This window comes from Eptatretus burgeri, chromosome 3 (assembly GCF_056783735.1).
Source record: "Eptatretus burgeri isolate ZD-2024b chromosome 3, Ebu_testis_v1, whole genome shotgun sequence".
NCBI lineage: Eukaryota > Metazoa > Chordata > Myxini > Myxiniformes > Myxinidae > Eptatretus > Eptatretus burgeri.
In genome coordinates, this window is record NC_140963.1 from 110402474 (window position 1) to 110417229 (window position 14756).

A 14756-nucleotide genomic window follows, 5' to 3' on the forward strand; every position below is an offset into this window, starting at 1 on the left:
AGTTTTACAACCTTTCATTTTTTTAGTTTCTCAACTCTGAATATTATGGTGGAACAGTTAACATGAATGAAAGGGAGATAACCAGGAGTAAAGTACTGACAACTCTGGGTTTCTACTTGTTCAGCTTTGACAACACTTGTTTTTTCATTGCACGGCTAAACTTTATACCACATCAATTATGTGGCACTCCTGGTTATTTGTTAAAGTAATATTGTGAGAGAAAACCTTATGTTGCCAACTATTGGCAGGTGCAATAACCCTGAAATTTATAAAAAGTGACATCTCTGGTTTTGCCCTTGTGGTCTTTATATATATATATATATATATATATATATATATATATATATATATATATATATATATATATATATATATATATATATATATATATATATATATATATATATATATATATACATATATACACATACATAGTAAAATGCAAAATAAACTTACCACTTGTTTGAAATGTAATAAAATTGTAACAGTTCAAAATATAACAAACCAACAATTGCGAATTGAAACATTGGCATTTTATTGATGATATGTCAAGTTTTTGACCAAGATACACCATCTCATAAGTTTGTTCTACAGCACAGGGTGCAATGTCAGTCCCCTTTCAATAGCGTGTGTGGCCACCATTGTTTTGGATACAGGCAGTGCATCGTCGGCGCATACTGCCTACCTGTCTTTGGATTGATTGCTGCTGGATTCTGTCCCACTCAGTCCTCAATGTCTGAAGCCATCTGACTTAGGATCATCTGCCTGTCCTGCCTTGCAGTGGTGACTCTTGGCCTCCCTGATCGAGGTCTGTCATCTGCAGAGTTGTGGAGGGTGTCTCTGTCCACCAGGGCCGATATCATCTGGTGTGAACAGCCAAGGCGACGTGCCACCTCACGCTAGCTCAATCCGCCTTGCAGTATGCCCAAGGCACACTGCCGTTGATCCCTTGACAATCGTGGCATGTTGATTGAAATGCCCATTTTGCACTGGCCTTTTTGAAGCCAATATCAAGACATCACGTGCAGCTCATTGAAATCATCACGTACCCCTTGGCTAATCACTGACAGTCAAAACGGCTGTTCAACAGCTGTGCTATGAAGTGACCATTGAAGGTTCAAGTGACCATCCGTGACCGTTTTTTCTGACAGTGAGGACACTATTGTCCACAAATAAGTTCACACATTTGCTACACGCAGTGTTATTGTTGATATTAGAAGGTTTAAAAGGTAGTAAGTTTCTTTTGCGTTTCAGTATATATTGGTCTTTCTGCCTGTCTGGCACTCAAACAACATTGAAAATCATTCCAAACAAGATCATTCATTCCAATCATTCCAAAACAAACTTTCTGTTTTTTAGGACATCATAAGGGACACACACAAGAGGATAATGTGTTAATTAAGTTGGTGTAAGAGACTCTGCAACAACGACGGTAATACAAGCATACATTGGTTTACATTCATTTTCTGCTTTTATGACCGGAAAACATCCTGTGAATGAGGCCGGATTTAGATGTGGAAAAAATGATTATTATCTTGCCAAAACGAAGTTTCTGCAAGATATGTTTGTCAGCTTGTATGTTTTTTTTTGGTTTGTTTGTTTGTTTTCTGTAATCACGTATAAAAAATTCTGCAGAGCACATTTATCATTGGAAATTTTTGTAACTTCGCATATCAGAGGCCTATAGAGGTCCCTTTCAGTGCACAACATTTTGAAGGTCAAAGGTCAAGGTCACTTTGTCGCAAATCAGGGGAGTCGACGAAACCCTTATTTCTTGAGTAATTTTGATCGGATCGTCTTCAAACTTCATGGGAATATAGTTCATGGTCTGGCGCTCAGCTGATTAGTTTTTGGTGGCGATTGGCCTTGACCTTCATGGTTCGTGCCTCATGTCAAACATATTTGACCCCAAGTTCAAATTTTCAAGTTTTAGGAACCATATCGTGTAGTACCTCAAATTGAACACCTCTGAGTGCTTTTAGATATGTCAAGCTTGAGACATTATGACGTCATTTGGTGACGTTATGAGGCAAAAGCATATTTTTCATGGTTACTCTGTAGAACGATTCTCATCGGAATCTCTCGTAGGCAAATATTCCTCAAGGAGTCGCTCCTGGTGGATAGCAGCTCTGTTCACCTCAGTGTGACCTTAAATAAGTCACACGTGGTCACCTTTTGGCAAGATACGGGTCACCCTGCGGGTGACATTGTTTTTATTTATTTATTGGTGAATAGGGATCATGAAAAGGTGTACTTGATAAACAAACCCTACAAAGACAACGTGGCCTAATTAAAGGAATTTGTGATATGTGAAACGGAATAATTTCAGGAAAGGAAATTTAAACGAAAAAAGAATTTTCTGGAGGAAAGTATTTTCAGGAAAGGAAGGGAATAATAATTTCAGGAATAAGGAATTTAATTGTGATAATTTGTTACATGGTTATATCCACACAGCTACAGTACTTGTGGTCTACATACATAATTTCCCTTTGTAAAATGCCCGTTAGGCAATATGCTTATCGTGTCATATGATTGTCTCTGCACACAGTACAAGCAGTGGTGCTCAGCGATGGATCAGGGTAAGATTCCCTCCGATATCCGAGCCCTGCTTTCTACAGAAGAATCTGCTTCCAAAAGTGAACACTGTGGAGGAACCTGAGTGAATAAATAAGGAGAGAAAGTGAGATGGAAGGGATGTTGAAATCAGTGAGGCATTTGGCAGACATGTTGGTGCATTTGCCCTTCATAAATGATAAAAACGTTTAAGATCTTTGTGATGGAATAGAGATGTATAAGGATATGAGGAAGATTGGCTTGTTTGGGTTGGCCTTTTTGTGTTCCCATCTGAACCTCCGGTGGAAGGTGCAGGGAACCTGGGTTCAAATCCCATATGCTGTACATGTTTGTCCATGTAATTCAAGTAAAAGTACACCGTTGTCTACTGCCTTTGTCCTGAATGTGATATATGAACAAACTCCTCCATGAACCTTAATTCACTATAACAAGAAAGAAAGAGACATTGGAGGAATAGTTTGTTAAACCGAGAGAGGGTTATAGGAGAGGTTTTTAAGAAGTATTTATTTTAAGGAAGGGTGGATTTAGGATCAAGGCTGACAAGATGAATGTGATTATGAAATTACAGAAGTGTAATATAATATATTTATGGCAGGCAGGTACAATGGGTAGATTGGTTTCATTTGAGATTTCTTCATCAAGTAATTAGGATTATGTTATGTTGACAAACCTGTAGGATAATTGAATACATTTGCTATTGAATTGGCTGAAACAAAGGTTCCAAGTATAAATATTTGTACTTTTTAACTTGAAAGGCTTTCAAACAATGGATGTCACTTTTTTGATTCAATTAAGTATGAGGAAAAGAAACCACGTGGATGTGACATAATAATTTAATTTTGTGTTGTGAGAAGTAACGTTGGGTGAAATAGAATTTTTTTTTTATAATTAATGATCCATTAGGAATAGGGAGCAATATATTTTGAAGGGTGTTATGTAACTTGTGAGTAGTTTTTGAAGATGCCACAAAACTATGGCACGGCAAAGCAAACCACAAATAACTTGGGACTGGCTGTTCTTCTTTCTCACTCTCTTTTTCTCACTCCGCTTTCTCGTTTTATATATTCTCGGGGAGTGAACACTCAGGAAAGTCCCTCCCCTCTATAAACCTTGCTAGACCATTCTATAATCGGCAGTAACCATAAATCTCTCGTACCCTGGTAATCTTTCCACACGGGTTAAACACTTCATTTCAACGTGTTAGCCTATTAACCTTTTGCAAAAATAAACTTTTAGAATAAACATCTTTCCTCAATTGACATTACAGTCATGCATTACAAATGATACATTCCTTATGGAATCTTAGGCATACAACAGTATTAACCTCGCACTGTACCAATACACTGCCTCAAAGGACGTATAAATAGTTTGTGACGAAGTTGCGTTTATCGAGTCTGTCTGCTTTTGTGCCTGTCGATGACTCCTCCCTGAGCCAGCCTGCTTGCGCATCTGTAATCCACATGGTCGTGCGGCCATTTTTCAGCCGGTGGGTCGCACGCTACGAGGTTTGTGTTCCCGGGCCCTGACAACAGTAGAGGTGTTCCCACAGCTGCACATGCGACATCATACAGCCTCTGAGTGCCAGGAGGTACATACATTGGTCCAGCACCCTGACTAATTATCTCCTGCTTTTATCCCCTGTTAGCTCACCCTGCGAGAACCAGATAGTGCATATTTGTTATAGTTAGTCGTTGTTTAATCAGTGCTCATCTTCATCATGTTGTCTGTGAGGTATTTACAGCAAGTGCCATTTTTTGTTCTGTGTATGCTTGTAATAATTTGTTTATTGCTTAAGGCCCAGTCACACCTTGACGTTTTAGCCAGCAATGGCAACGTATTAAAATGTATGTAAAACGCTGGCTTACGTTGAACTTTTGATGTTTTTTTTTAAAAGATTCGGACGTATTCATAACGACTTGGTCTTATGCATAACGTATTAGTAACGGACACAGAACGTTTCGTTGTGTTATAGATAACTTGTACCAACGAATGCTGAACCTGTTGTCGGCCTTCACAACCTATGCCCAACGATAGTCTAACTTATGCATAGTGCGCTGCACGTATCGCCGACGAACTCGTGGCGTAGCCTATTAAAAAGGCTGCCGCACAACGATTCAAATCATAACCACCGCAGAAATGGAAGTGGCAACATCGCAGTCGCACCTTGGCGATCTTGCCAGCGTATGCCGACCTCTGAAAAATGCGTCTAAAACGCTGGCGCACGTCGAATACGGTATGGGTAAGTTTGGTATGCGTGAATAGAACGCTAAAGTATGCTATCATACGTCGTAGTAAGTGGAGTACGTCTTGTAATTTTAAACATGTTGAAAATGTTACGACACACGCTCCGCATGCGATGGGAATAAGTTGTACGCACGATATGCGATCGTTGACACACATCGACACACGTTACTTGTAAGGTGCTCATAAGTCGAAACACGTCAAGGTAATGGTTAGCGTCAGTGTTCCAGACTCCCGGGTTTTTTTTTCTTCGGTATGACTGTACTCGGTGCACAGTGCGGTTATGATTTAAATCGTTGAGCGGCAGCCTATTAATTATATTATATTATAACCGCACAAGAAATCGAAGTGTCAAAATCACCATCATACCGAAGGAAGGAAGAAAAAAAAACTAAAAAAAAAAAAAACCAGGGAGTCTGGAATACTGACGCTAACCATTACCTTGATGTGTTTCGACTTATGAGCACCTTACAAGTAACGTGTGTCGATGTGTGTCACCGATCGCGTAACGTGAGTACAACACGTAACTCATAGGTTAGAAATAAGTTTCAGGTATGCTAAACATTACCTCGACGTGTTTCGACTTATGAGTAACTCACAAGTAACGTGTGTCGACATGTGTCAACGATCGCGTGACGTGCCTACAACTAATGGCCAGCGTTATGCAGAACGTGTGAGTCATACGCTGGCATAAGTCTTAAAATTTCAAGCATGGAAAATTTGAGGCCAACCGAAAAGTACGTTTCAAGCCAGCGTACAACGACGTATGGCAGTGTTTTTCAGCGTGCTCTCAATGTTATCAAAACTTACCCATAACGTATTCGACGTGTACCAGCGTTTTAGACAAATTTTCCAAAAATCGGCATAAGCTGGCTAAAACGTCAAGGTGTGACTGGGCCTTTAGACGAGTGTGGTGTCGTCTAAACAATACACTGAGGAGGCTGTTTAGTTTTGTTTCTTCCAGTTGGCACAAAAATTGTTTTTAATTTTTCTTTCACTTTAATAGTGTGCAAGGGTGATGTATAGAAGTAATACCTGGTTGTGATGCTTTTCATCTTTTGTCTCTTGCACTGTTACTTTTACTGCAGTGGGTGGACAGTTTCAGACACCACCTGTTCTGGTTAAGCATTGCATTTGTACCACACTTCATTTTATTCATAGCTAGCAGATTTTACCATCAAGAATGGCTAATGAGGTGGAATGACATTTGATAGGATGGAAGAGATACAGAACATCATCATCTTCGTTCATATGCAGCACTGGTTGCGGGCTCGCATCATTGGCTGAAGTCAAGGCTGTGCTGCTGGTGAAATGCCTTTTGCTGGTTAGGGCAGGAATTTGGCCATGGTGCCGGCAATAGCTCGCATACTCTTCGTGAAGGACGCCATGGGATCTTTAATGTCTACCAACGAATTGTGGCAGATGAGACCCAGTTTAATGTCCATCCAAGGGATGGCACAGACATTGATGAACCACCCTGCTTGTTAAACATTGGGATAACAGTTTATAGCTGAGTCAGGATTCCAACCCAGGCTAGACAGCTTAGAGGTGAGTGTGCGTACCTCTCGGCCATCCTGTCAGACTTGTAGAACATCGAAATTCCATGACGAACGGCATAAATGGAGACAAGAACACAACTATGCTGTGACGGTTGTGCTGGAAACGTCATTTTATGCCAGTGAAGTCATCCAGCATGGCAACCGCTTTGACAAAATTGTGCTTTTGACTGGGCAGAACGAATGGAAGGTTAAGGAAGAGTTGTTAGCAAATTTTGATGTTGTAAGACGAATTGGAAGACATTGTTAATTACACAAGTAGTGACGAACTTTGGTGACACTGCACAGCGGTAAAAAAAAATGAGATTGCAAACCACAGATGCTGTTGTATTATTTATATAGATCTCCATATGTATGTGAATTAGGATTACTCATCGTGAATTGGATTACAAAACTATTTCATTTTTTGCGAAGTCATTTTACTAATTGTCATTGTTATATTTATACAAATCTTTGTCACAATTTGCTGATAATCATGTCACTGTTAAAGGGTTACTGAGTTGCATTGTAGTAAATCAAATTGTGGACAAATATGCGTTAGAGTGTAAACTCTTTGGTGAAAGTTTGAACCCGTTACTGAACAGACGAAACGAATGAAAATTAATATATTGAAGGTCATGAGAGCTTGGATTCACTTTTTTTCTCATCAATCTTTTTTTTTTTCCCCTGAAAATGTCAAAGTGCTTCTCACCACTTGCTTTTTGTTGATTTTCTCTTCTTTTAATATATGCATTACAGCTGAAGTTATTCTTTTGATTTGTTTGTTTTAAATTGCATAGCTTAGCTATGGCAAGGGTTGTGGGAGAATGAGGTTTTTCGAGGAGGGGGGTGAGGAAAGCGAATGTTATGTACAGGGATGAAGAACTGATTAACTTTATATTTGGCGTGATACCAGTGGCAGTTGGTAAGTTCTGTGCCCGTTCGCTTGTGGATACTGTTTCGTGGTAGGGTGGGCCGGTTGGGGTTAGGGCAGTTCCCTGTGTTCAGTGCATAAATGGTAAGAATAATGAGTGCAAAATATTCTCAGACAAACAATTTATTCTTGTTAAACTTCCTGTTCAGGAATGATGTTAAAATGTAAAATAACTCATTTTGTAGATCGCTCGGTTCCAATTGCTGCACAAAAAATGCGCAAACAGGTAACAGTTTGAATTCGTTAGCTGACTTTTTTTTGTTTTGGGCCAGAAATTTTCACAAGGTTCTCATCTGCATTCACTCAGCCTAAAAATATAAATAAAAATATGTGCTGAAAACAACATCACAAACTAAATTTCCAAGTGATTATATATGTTGAAGCCCACAGGCGAATGAACGAACTTTATGCAAGTTTACTATTTATATACTGTGTATTTACAGTATATATACTGTGTATGTGTATAAATAATAAATTTATATTATGTATTTACAGTATATATACTGTGTATGTGTATAAATAATTTTATATTATGTATATATATATATATATATATATATATATATATATATATATATTGTTCTCTACAATATTGAGGCTCATGGGAGAGTAAGGTGATTGAGGGTATGAAATGACATGATGGCAGCAGGGCAACTCTTGCACACAATAAGTAAGATAATGGGTGAACAAATAGAGCAGAGAGAGGACGAATGAAACACTCCAACCTGCAGATAAAGTGGTTGGGTTAAAAAAGATTAATGGTGGTAATAAAGATCACAGATCAGAATTGGGGATGATGAGGTGGCTGTGGCTTGCAGTCTTGGAGGCAAGAGAGACAGAACAGCCCATGAAAGGCAGTTCGCCATGTGGGTAAGTGAGGAATAAAAGAGTTGAGGTGTGCAATCAACATGGATTTTGGATGGTTAACCAGGAGGAGGTTACTGGAAGAATGCACGCATCCTGGATTTGCTGGGGGGAGGGGGGGTGAGGAGGAGGGTGGGGATCAGAGGACTAATAGAGCAGAGAGAGCAGTGTTAGAGAATACATGGTAGAAAACAGATCGATCACTGACCTACCTGTGATGTGAAAGCAACAGCCCTTGTTCTGTTCTTTGGTTTCGTTATTTCACTCCAATAATACTCATTGCTTCACAGAAGCTTTGTAAAAGTTCACACATGAGGTTTTTGGGAATTTTCATCAAAATTATTTATTTCCACAATCGTTCTGATTTTAAAAGGGCAGTACAAAGAAACAGGCAGTGCAATGTAATGCAATGCAGTGAAAAGCAAGTGGGATGAGGGTATGTTGTCCTACAAAAGGGGCAAATAAGGCAGAGGCACAGTATTAAATTATAAGTCACAGTAATCCATGTCATCATCGTTCGATTACAAAAGGGGCAAATAAGTCATCAGGTCAGCAAATCACACATTACAACAGAAACCAAAGAAAATGGGCAATCCCTCATATTTTTGGATTATCGGGTATTTGTAGAATTTAAAGGCACAGTAATCCATGATTATGGAATGGCAATGGCAGACGAATCAGTGTATTTCCTTCAGGCAGGAAGCTTCACCAGCACTGATATCCAATCCATTCTATGAATGATGTTGGCATATCATATAATCGTTAAGACTAATGTCATTCCTTCATGCATTTATGCCTTCACATTAGTATTGAAATCATCCACACGATGAATTCAGTTAATCACTTATTCTATCGATCATGTCATTGAGAGGACTGATGCTGTGATATATATATATATATATATATATATATATATATATATATATATATATATATATATATATATATATATATATATATATATATATATATATATACACACACATTTTTTTTTAATCATCGATGACTAAGTCGTTTGCCCTCCACTGTATATACTCCTGCTAAGTAATCATGGGTTTTCTATTCTTCATGTATGCGCATCCTCTGCAAGGTCCTGAGAAATCCCAACCGAAGACGCATCTTGTGATTTGGTAACAACACCCCATTTAAGGCACAATTCATGGAAACAACCAAATGAGCTTGCAATGACCTGAATAAATAAATCGGTTAGCCAAATGTTTTCAATACATGCTAAATAATAAACTATGAAAGCATATAAACACAGGGATTTCAGAGAATAGAATTGGTGCAATTGACAGATCGAGAGAGGTGAAGATGGGGTGAGGGAGTTGTGCCCTTGACTTGGTCATGTGAAACCTCGCATGTGAGGTCACCAACCCCAAGTTGAGCACTGCAGCTCTTCTTGACTGCAAAGAATTCTGCAAAAAGGCACAAGAGTATGAAGAAAGGCATTGTTGTTTCCCACTTCCTGAAATATATATATATATATATATATATATATATATATATATATATTTTCAATGTAATTATATAGATCTACATTGCTCAAAATAACTGTTACTGTTTAGTTATCACAAAATTTAAGTTTTATATAACTTCAGTAGCAAGCAATGTGAGGGCCATTAAATAATGAGTAATATTCAAACCTGCACTGCTTTGCTGTCAATGTGAGTTTATTGTGCATCACCTTCAGTATGGTTGCTATCATCAATGAACGAAGATGCTTTGGCAACAGAGATATCGATGAATTAAAGCATGACTATTTTCACCATTTTGTTTGTCGTTTTGGATTTGATTGCCATGACAGACATATATATATATATATATATATATATATATATATATATATATATATATATATATATATATATATATATATATATATATATATATATATATATATATATATATATATATATATATATATATATATATATATACTGACTGTTTCATCCTTTATTAGAAAAATATACCAAAAAAAACATTCCACTTAAAACAGTGGCAAAGAAGATACCAGGCCATTAATATTTGAGAAAAGAAAAAGGTACAACTGGACTTTGACCCTTATTAGTCATCAACTACACTGTACAAAGAATTTGCCAACCAAGTTCGCTCAAATTCTGGTAACCTCCCCTCATGTTTAAAGAAACTAAACTCTAGTTTAATCCGAATAACCACAAGATTCTTAAAAAGCAACAATAGGTTACAATTCCTTTCAGATAAACCTTCGAGTTTCATCTTCCGAGTCTTATAGATCACCATCTTTGCCTGAGACGATAAAAAATTGGCTAAAGGTGCTTGCTTTCTCGACCCAGGCAAGGATTTGACACCAAAGATGAAAACTCTATAATTAAAACACAGAGATAAATTTCTAAACAGTTCCTATTGCAACTGAAATAAGGAAGTTAAATGCCTACACTCAAGATATGCATGGAAAAAGAGTTTCAGCTGCACCACAAAAAGGACATTCATCAGGTATCAATTGAAAAAAAAGTGTAACAGATGATTTGTGGGTAGAATCCAATGGGCTTGCCTCCACTGAAGGTTCCCAGTTCTTTTGGGTATTAGCCTTTGATAAAAACTATCCCATTGAGGTTGAAAGGGGGATACATCCGGTAACAAGCATGCCCACTTCCTATCGTTCAATTTAAGAATGATACACACTGAACTCACACAAGCCTGATACAGGTTTCACCGTTCATCCGAGAGATCGTGAGTGGGAGGCCTTCCAAAAGAGAGGAGATGGAATTTTATAGACCGAGTGGGTTATAGGGTCATACCGTGCCAACTCACCTAAGGGTCCTCAGGTCAACTCCTCAGATTTTGCTGGAAAAATTCTTAAATGTAGATCTATATGGCTCAACTCACCATGCAAAAGATTAGCTTTCAATTCCTCATAGTTAAAAAATATCTATCTCTCGAGACCTTTGAGATTTGGCCCTAAAAATGCCGTGTGAAAAACGCATTTTTTTCCAAATTCAGTGGCTTATAATTTTTATAATGGACTCCTCTAGAAAACTAATATTGCAAATATTTACTAATTGGCATCCAAATTTTTCAATTATGGCATCAGGTAGCTTCTGGGATGCATATTTCTCACTCTATAGGAAGCTAAAAATGGCTTTTTGGCCAAAATGAGCTAAAATAAAGTGAAACTATAGGAGCCCTCCTGAAAATATGGAACAACTTAGAATTTTTTCCTCATAACACAGTGATTATAGGGTCATTATCTATCCATATATACATTTTTTGCTGGGATAATGCAGTTAGGTGATCAATTATAAAAGTTTTAACATAAGCCCTTGCCTCCGAGGGCTCTAAAATGGACCAATTTTGTCCCCTGGTTTGACCATGTGGCTAGGGGTTTCGGATCTTCATTTTTTTTCTAAAGATTGCCTCATATAAGATGTCTACTGACTGAATAATTTTATCTAACGTCCATGACTTCATAGTAAAATAAACTTTTATTTACATGCACGTTTTTTTTTATAATTATTCACTTTTTTCATATTCAGAAGTTTATAAATCTTAAATGGAACTACCCAGGAAAGAGTTACTGCAGAATTTTATAAACTGGTATACAAAATTTCAGATTGTGGCATCAGAATGTCTCTAGAAAGCACATACTCCCAGTTTTAGGAAGCCAAATATGGCAATTTGGCCCACTTGATACAAAACAAGGTGAACTTGCAGGGGTGCACATGAGGCTAAATTATGCTTCTTATAAGACATTAGTGATGAGGATGTTATTTATTCATAAATACATGCTAATGATTACTTTCGTAAGTGATTGCAAATTATAAATTAGAACAAATTTGATTTGTTGAGTAGCAGCTTTTTTATTTACAGATATACAGACAATGAATATTAGTAATTTTTATATCTTAGAAAACTCTTTAATGACCTTTCATCTTTTATGATATTCATTATCATGATTATCTCGCACTCAGAGGCACAGAATTTTACATCTTCGAAAACAGGTCTTGGACATGCTTAAAGTCATGCTGTGACAGTTGGTACTGACGTCCACCAGATTTTATGTCAGGGTCCTCAACCACACAAAGAATGTCGAGTAATGGCACCCAGCATTGATCTTTCTTTTTTTCTGGAGGCCATGAGAATGTGTTACCCCTTCCTTGCTTCATGAAGTTCACAAACACATCATTTTCGTCATTATTTCTTGTGACAATGTTCCCAATGTACCATTTTCATAAACACAAGCAATATATTTCCCAGCCTTATATACATCCAGTTCAGTTAGGGTTGGGACTAATAACTGGGACAGATGAGCTTGTGTGGTTTCTGGGCCTGTGCATACTGTTGATGATACAGCATCAGAAGAAACCCTTCTCATCTCCAGATGTGTTGAGGAGATGTGACCGTTACCAACAATGGTTGTTGCTGCTCTGAAGTGCTTCTCAAGGTCATACTCCATTGCATTTTGTTGGATTTCTTGTGATGTCACAAAGAAGAATTTGATTATGATGTAGGCAAATTTGATTATGATGTACTGTCTTCTGAACTGAAAGTAATTCCTGATCTCCATGAAATCAATTCTTGTGACTTCTTCTCCAAAGCAGCAACTTGTTTTCGCCCAACCTTCCTTGTGCAATAGGTCTTGTGACACTCCTGGTCTAATTTGGTTCCAACAGTGCATCTACTTGTCAAACTTGTGCCACTGGGCCCAGGTTTTTCTGCATCGATTTCCTTTGTTTCCTCCTCTCCTTTGTTCTCCAAACAGACAGACAGGTTGACTGTGCTACTCCTAGTGTTGTGACAGACCATTACTCTATCTAGTGGTGTATGCCATAACTAATGACTTCAAATAGAGAACTGTAGGACATGCTTTCAGCAGCGTCTCGCGTCTCGAACGCTGCTCATAGAGAGCTCGGCCTTCTTCTCCTCCTTCTCCTCCTTCTCCTCCTTCTCCTCCTTCTCCTCCTCCTTCTCCTTCCAAAACTTTTTATATTAGGACTCGGCTCCTTTATATACACGATCCGGATCTCCTTAAATACTAAGCACTTGTACACATCCTCGCATTAAGGGTGCCTTTTGAGAGCGTCTATCATTAACTTTTAAATATATTCGGATATTTGTTTTAAAGTTTCGAAAAGTTCACGTTACTATTTAAAGATTATTCCATTTAATATATTGTAATTTCGTAAATACACGATATTTCGTAAATGCACGATGACGGGTCTCGATATTGGCTTAATCAAGGCACGTGACGAAATATCGGAAGTTGTTGTTGTTGTTGTTGTTGTGTGTTTTTTTTATTTATTTATTTTTTTAGCCAACAAAACCTTTATGACGCTACTCTTGGACACATTTGTCCTTGATTAAATTAAAACCCAAGCATATGCTTGGGTTATCATTTCAACAATTTATTTTTGAATAAAAAATGTACTTATAATTATTAATTTATGAGAAGAATAATCTAAGTTGTTACGTAACCTCAGTTATGCCCCCTGCGTATTCAACATTTTTGGTCAAAGTGGCATTTTCAATTTCCTACAGATAGAAACATATGCATTTATCAGGCATTCTGATAACAGATCCTTAAATTTCATATGCCAGTTTATAAATATTTGCAGTATCACTTTGCTGGAGTGTTCAGTTTCAGATCTATAAGCTCATGAATTTGAAAAAAGTGAATAATTATAAAAAAACGTGCATGTAAACAAAAATGTATTTTAATATGAAGCCATGGGCGGTAGATAAAATTATTCGGTGAGTAGACACATCTTATATGAGACAATCTTTAAAAAAAAAATTAAGATCCTAAACCCCTCGCCACATGGTCAAACCAGGGGGCAAGTTGGTCCATTTTAGAGCCCTCGGAGGCAAGGGCTTATGGTAAAACTTTTATAATTCATCACCTTACTGTATTATCCCAACAAAAATGTATCTATGGATAGATAATGACCCTATAATCACTGTGTTATGAGGAAAAAAATTCTAAGTTGTTCCATATTTTCAGGAGAGCTCCTATAGTTTCACCTTATGTTAGCTCGTTTTGGCCCAAAAGCCATTTTTAGCTTCCTATAGAGTGAGAAATATGCATCCCAGAAGCTATCTGATGCTATAATTGAAAAATTTTGATGCCAATTAGTACATATTTGCAATATTAGCTTTCTAGAGGAGTCCATTATAAAATTATAAGCCACTGAAGTTGGAAAAAACTGCGTTTTTCACACGGCATTTATAGGGCCAAATCTCAAAGGTCTCTAGAGATAGATATTTTTTAACTATGAGGAATTGAAAACTAATCTTTTGCATGGTGGGTAGAGCCATATAGATATACATTTAAGAATTTTTTTCCAGCAAAATCTGAGGAGGTGACCTGGGGAGGTTTTTGAAATTTAGGTGAGTTGGCACGGAATGACCCTATACAATTTTTTTGGAGAAAGCACACGATCAGGAAAAGGAGTTGCCAGTGGCACCGGTACAGAGGACACTTCCTTCCCAGGGGGGACTTCCTCCCCATATAGGTTCTTGTCATGGAACTTTTTCAAAACACCACACAGCACAAGAGAAACGTGCCACAGCTTTCGGCAGTGCACCAGCATCATCCAATTTCCTGCACCCTTCAATGTCATATCCGATTG

At 37.7% G+C, this 14756-nt stretch overlaps 2 protein-coding genes across 7 annotated transcripts in view; one reads left to right on the top strand and one right to left on the bottom strand.

Annotated features, from left to right (window-relative positions):
- CREBL2 (cAMP responsive element binding protein like 2) overlaps positions 1-2941 on the top strand; it is an 8402-nt gene extending 5461 nt beyond the window's left edge. Inside the window, exon 3 of the mRNA XM_085875071.1 lies at positions 2549-2941. Within this exon, the coding sequence (XP_085731197.1) occupies positions 2549-2659 (111 nt within the window). The 3' untranslated portion in view covers positions 2660-2941. The remainder of the gene's footprint in view (positions 1-2548) is intronic.
- Positions 2942-9077: 6136 nt separating this feature from the next.
- LOC147030706 (cyclin-dependent kinase inhibitor 1-like) overlaps positions 9078-14756 on the bottom strand; it is a 178432-nt gene continuing 172753 nt past the window's right edge. For all 6 annotated transcript variants that reach the window (XM_085875049.1, XM_085875052.1, XM_085875048.1 and 3 more), the window contains one exon: positions 9078-9566. In XM_085875049.1, the coding sequence (XP_085731175.1) occupies positions 9418-9566 (149 nt within the window). In that variant the 3' untranslated portion in view covers positions 9078-9417. The remainder of the gene's footprint in view (positions 9567-14756) is intronic.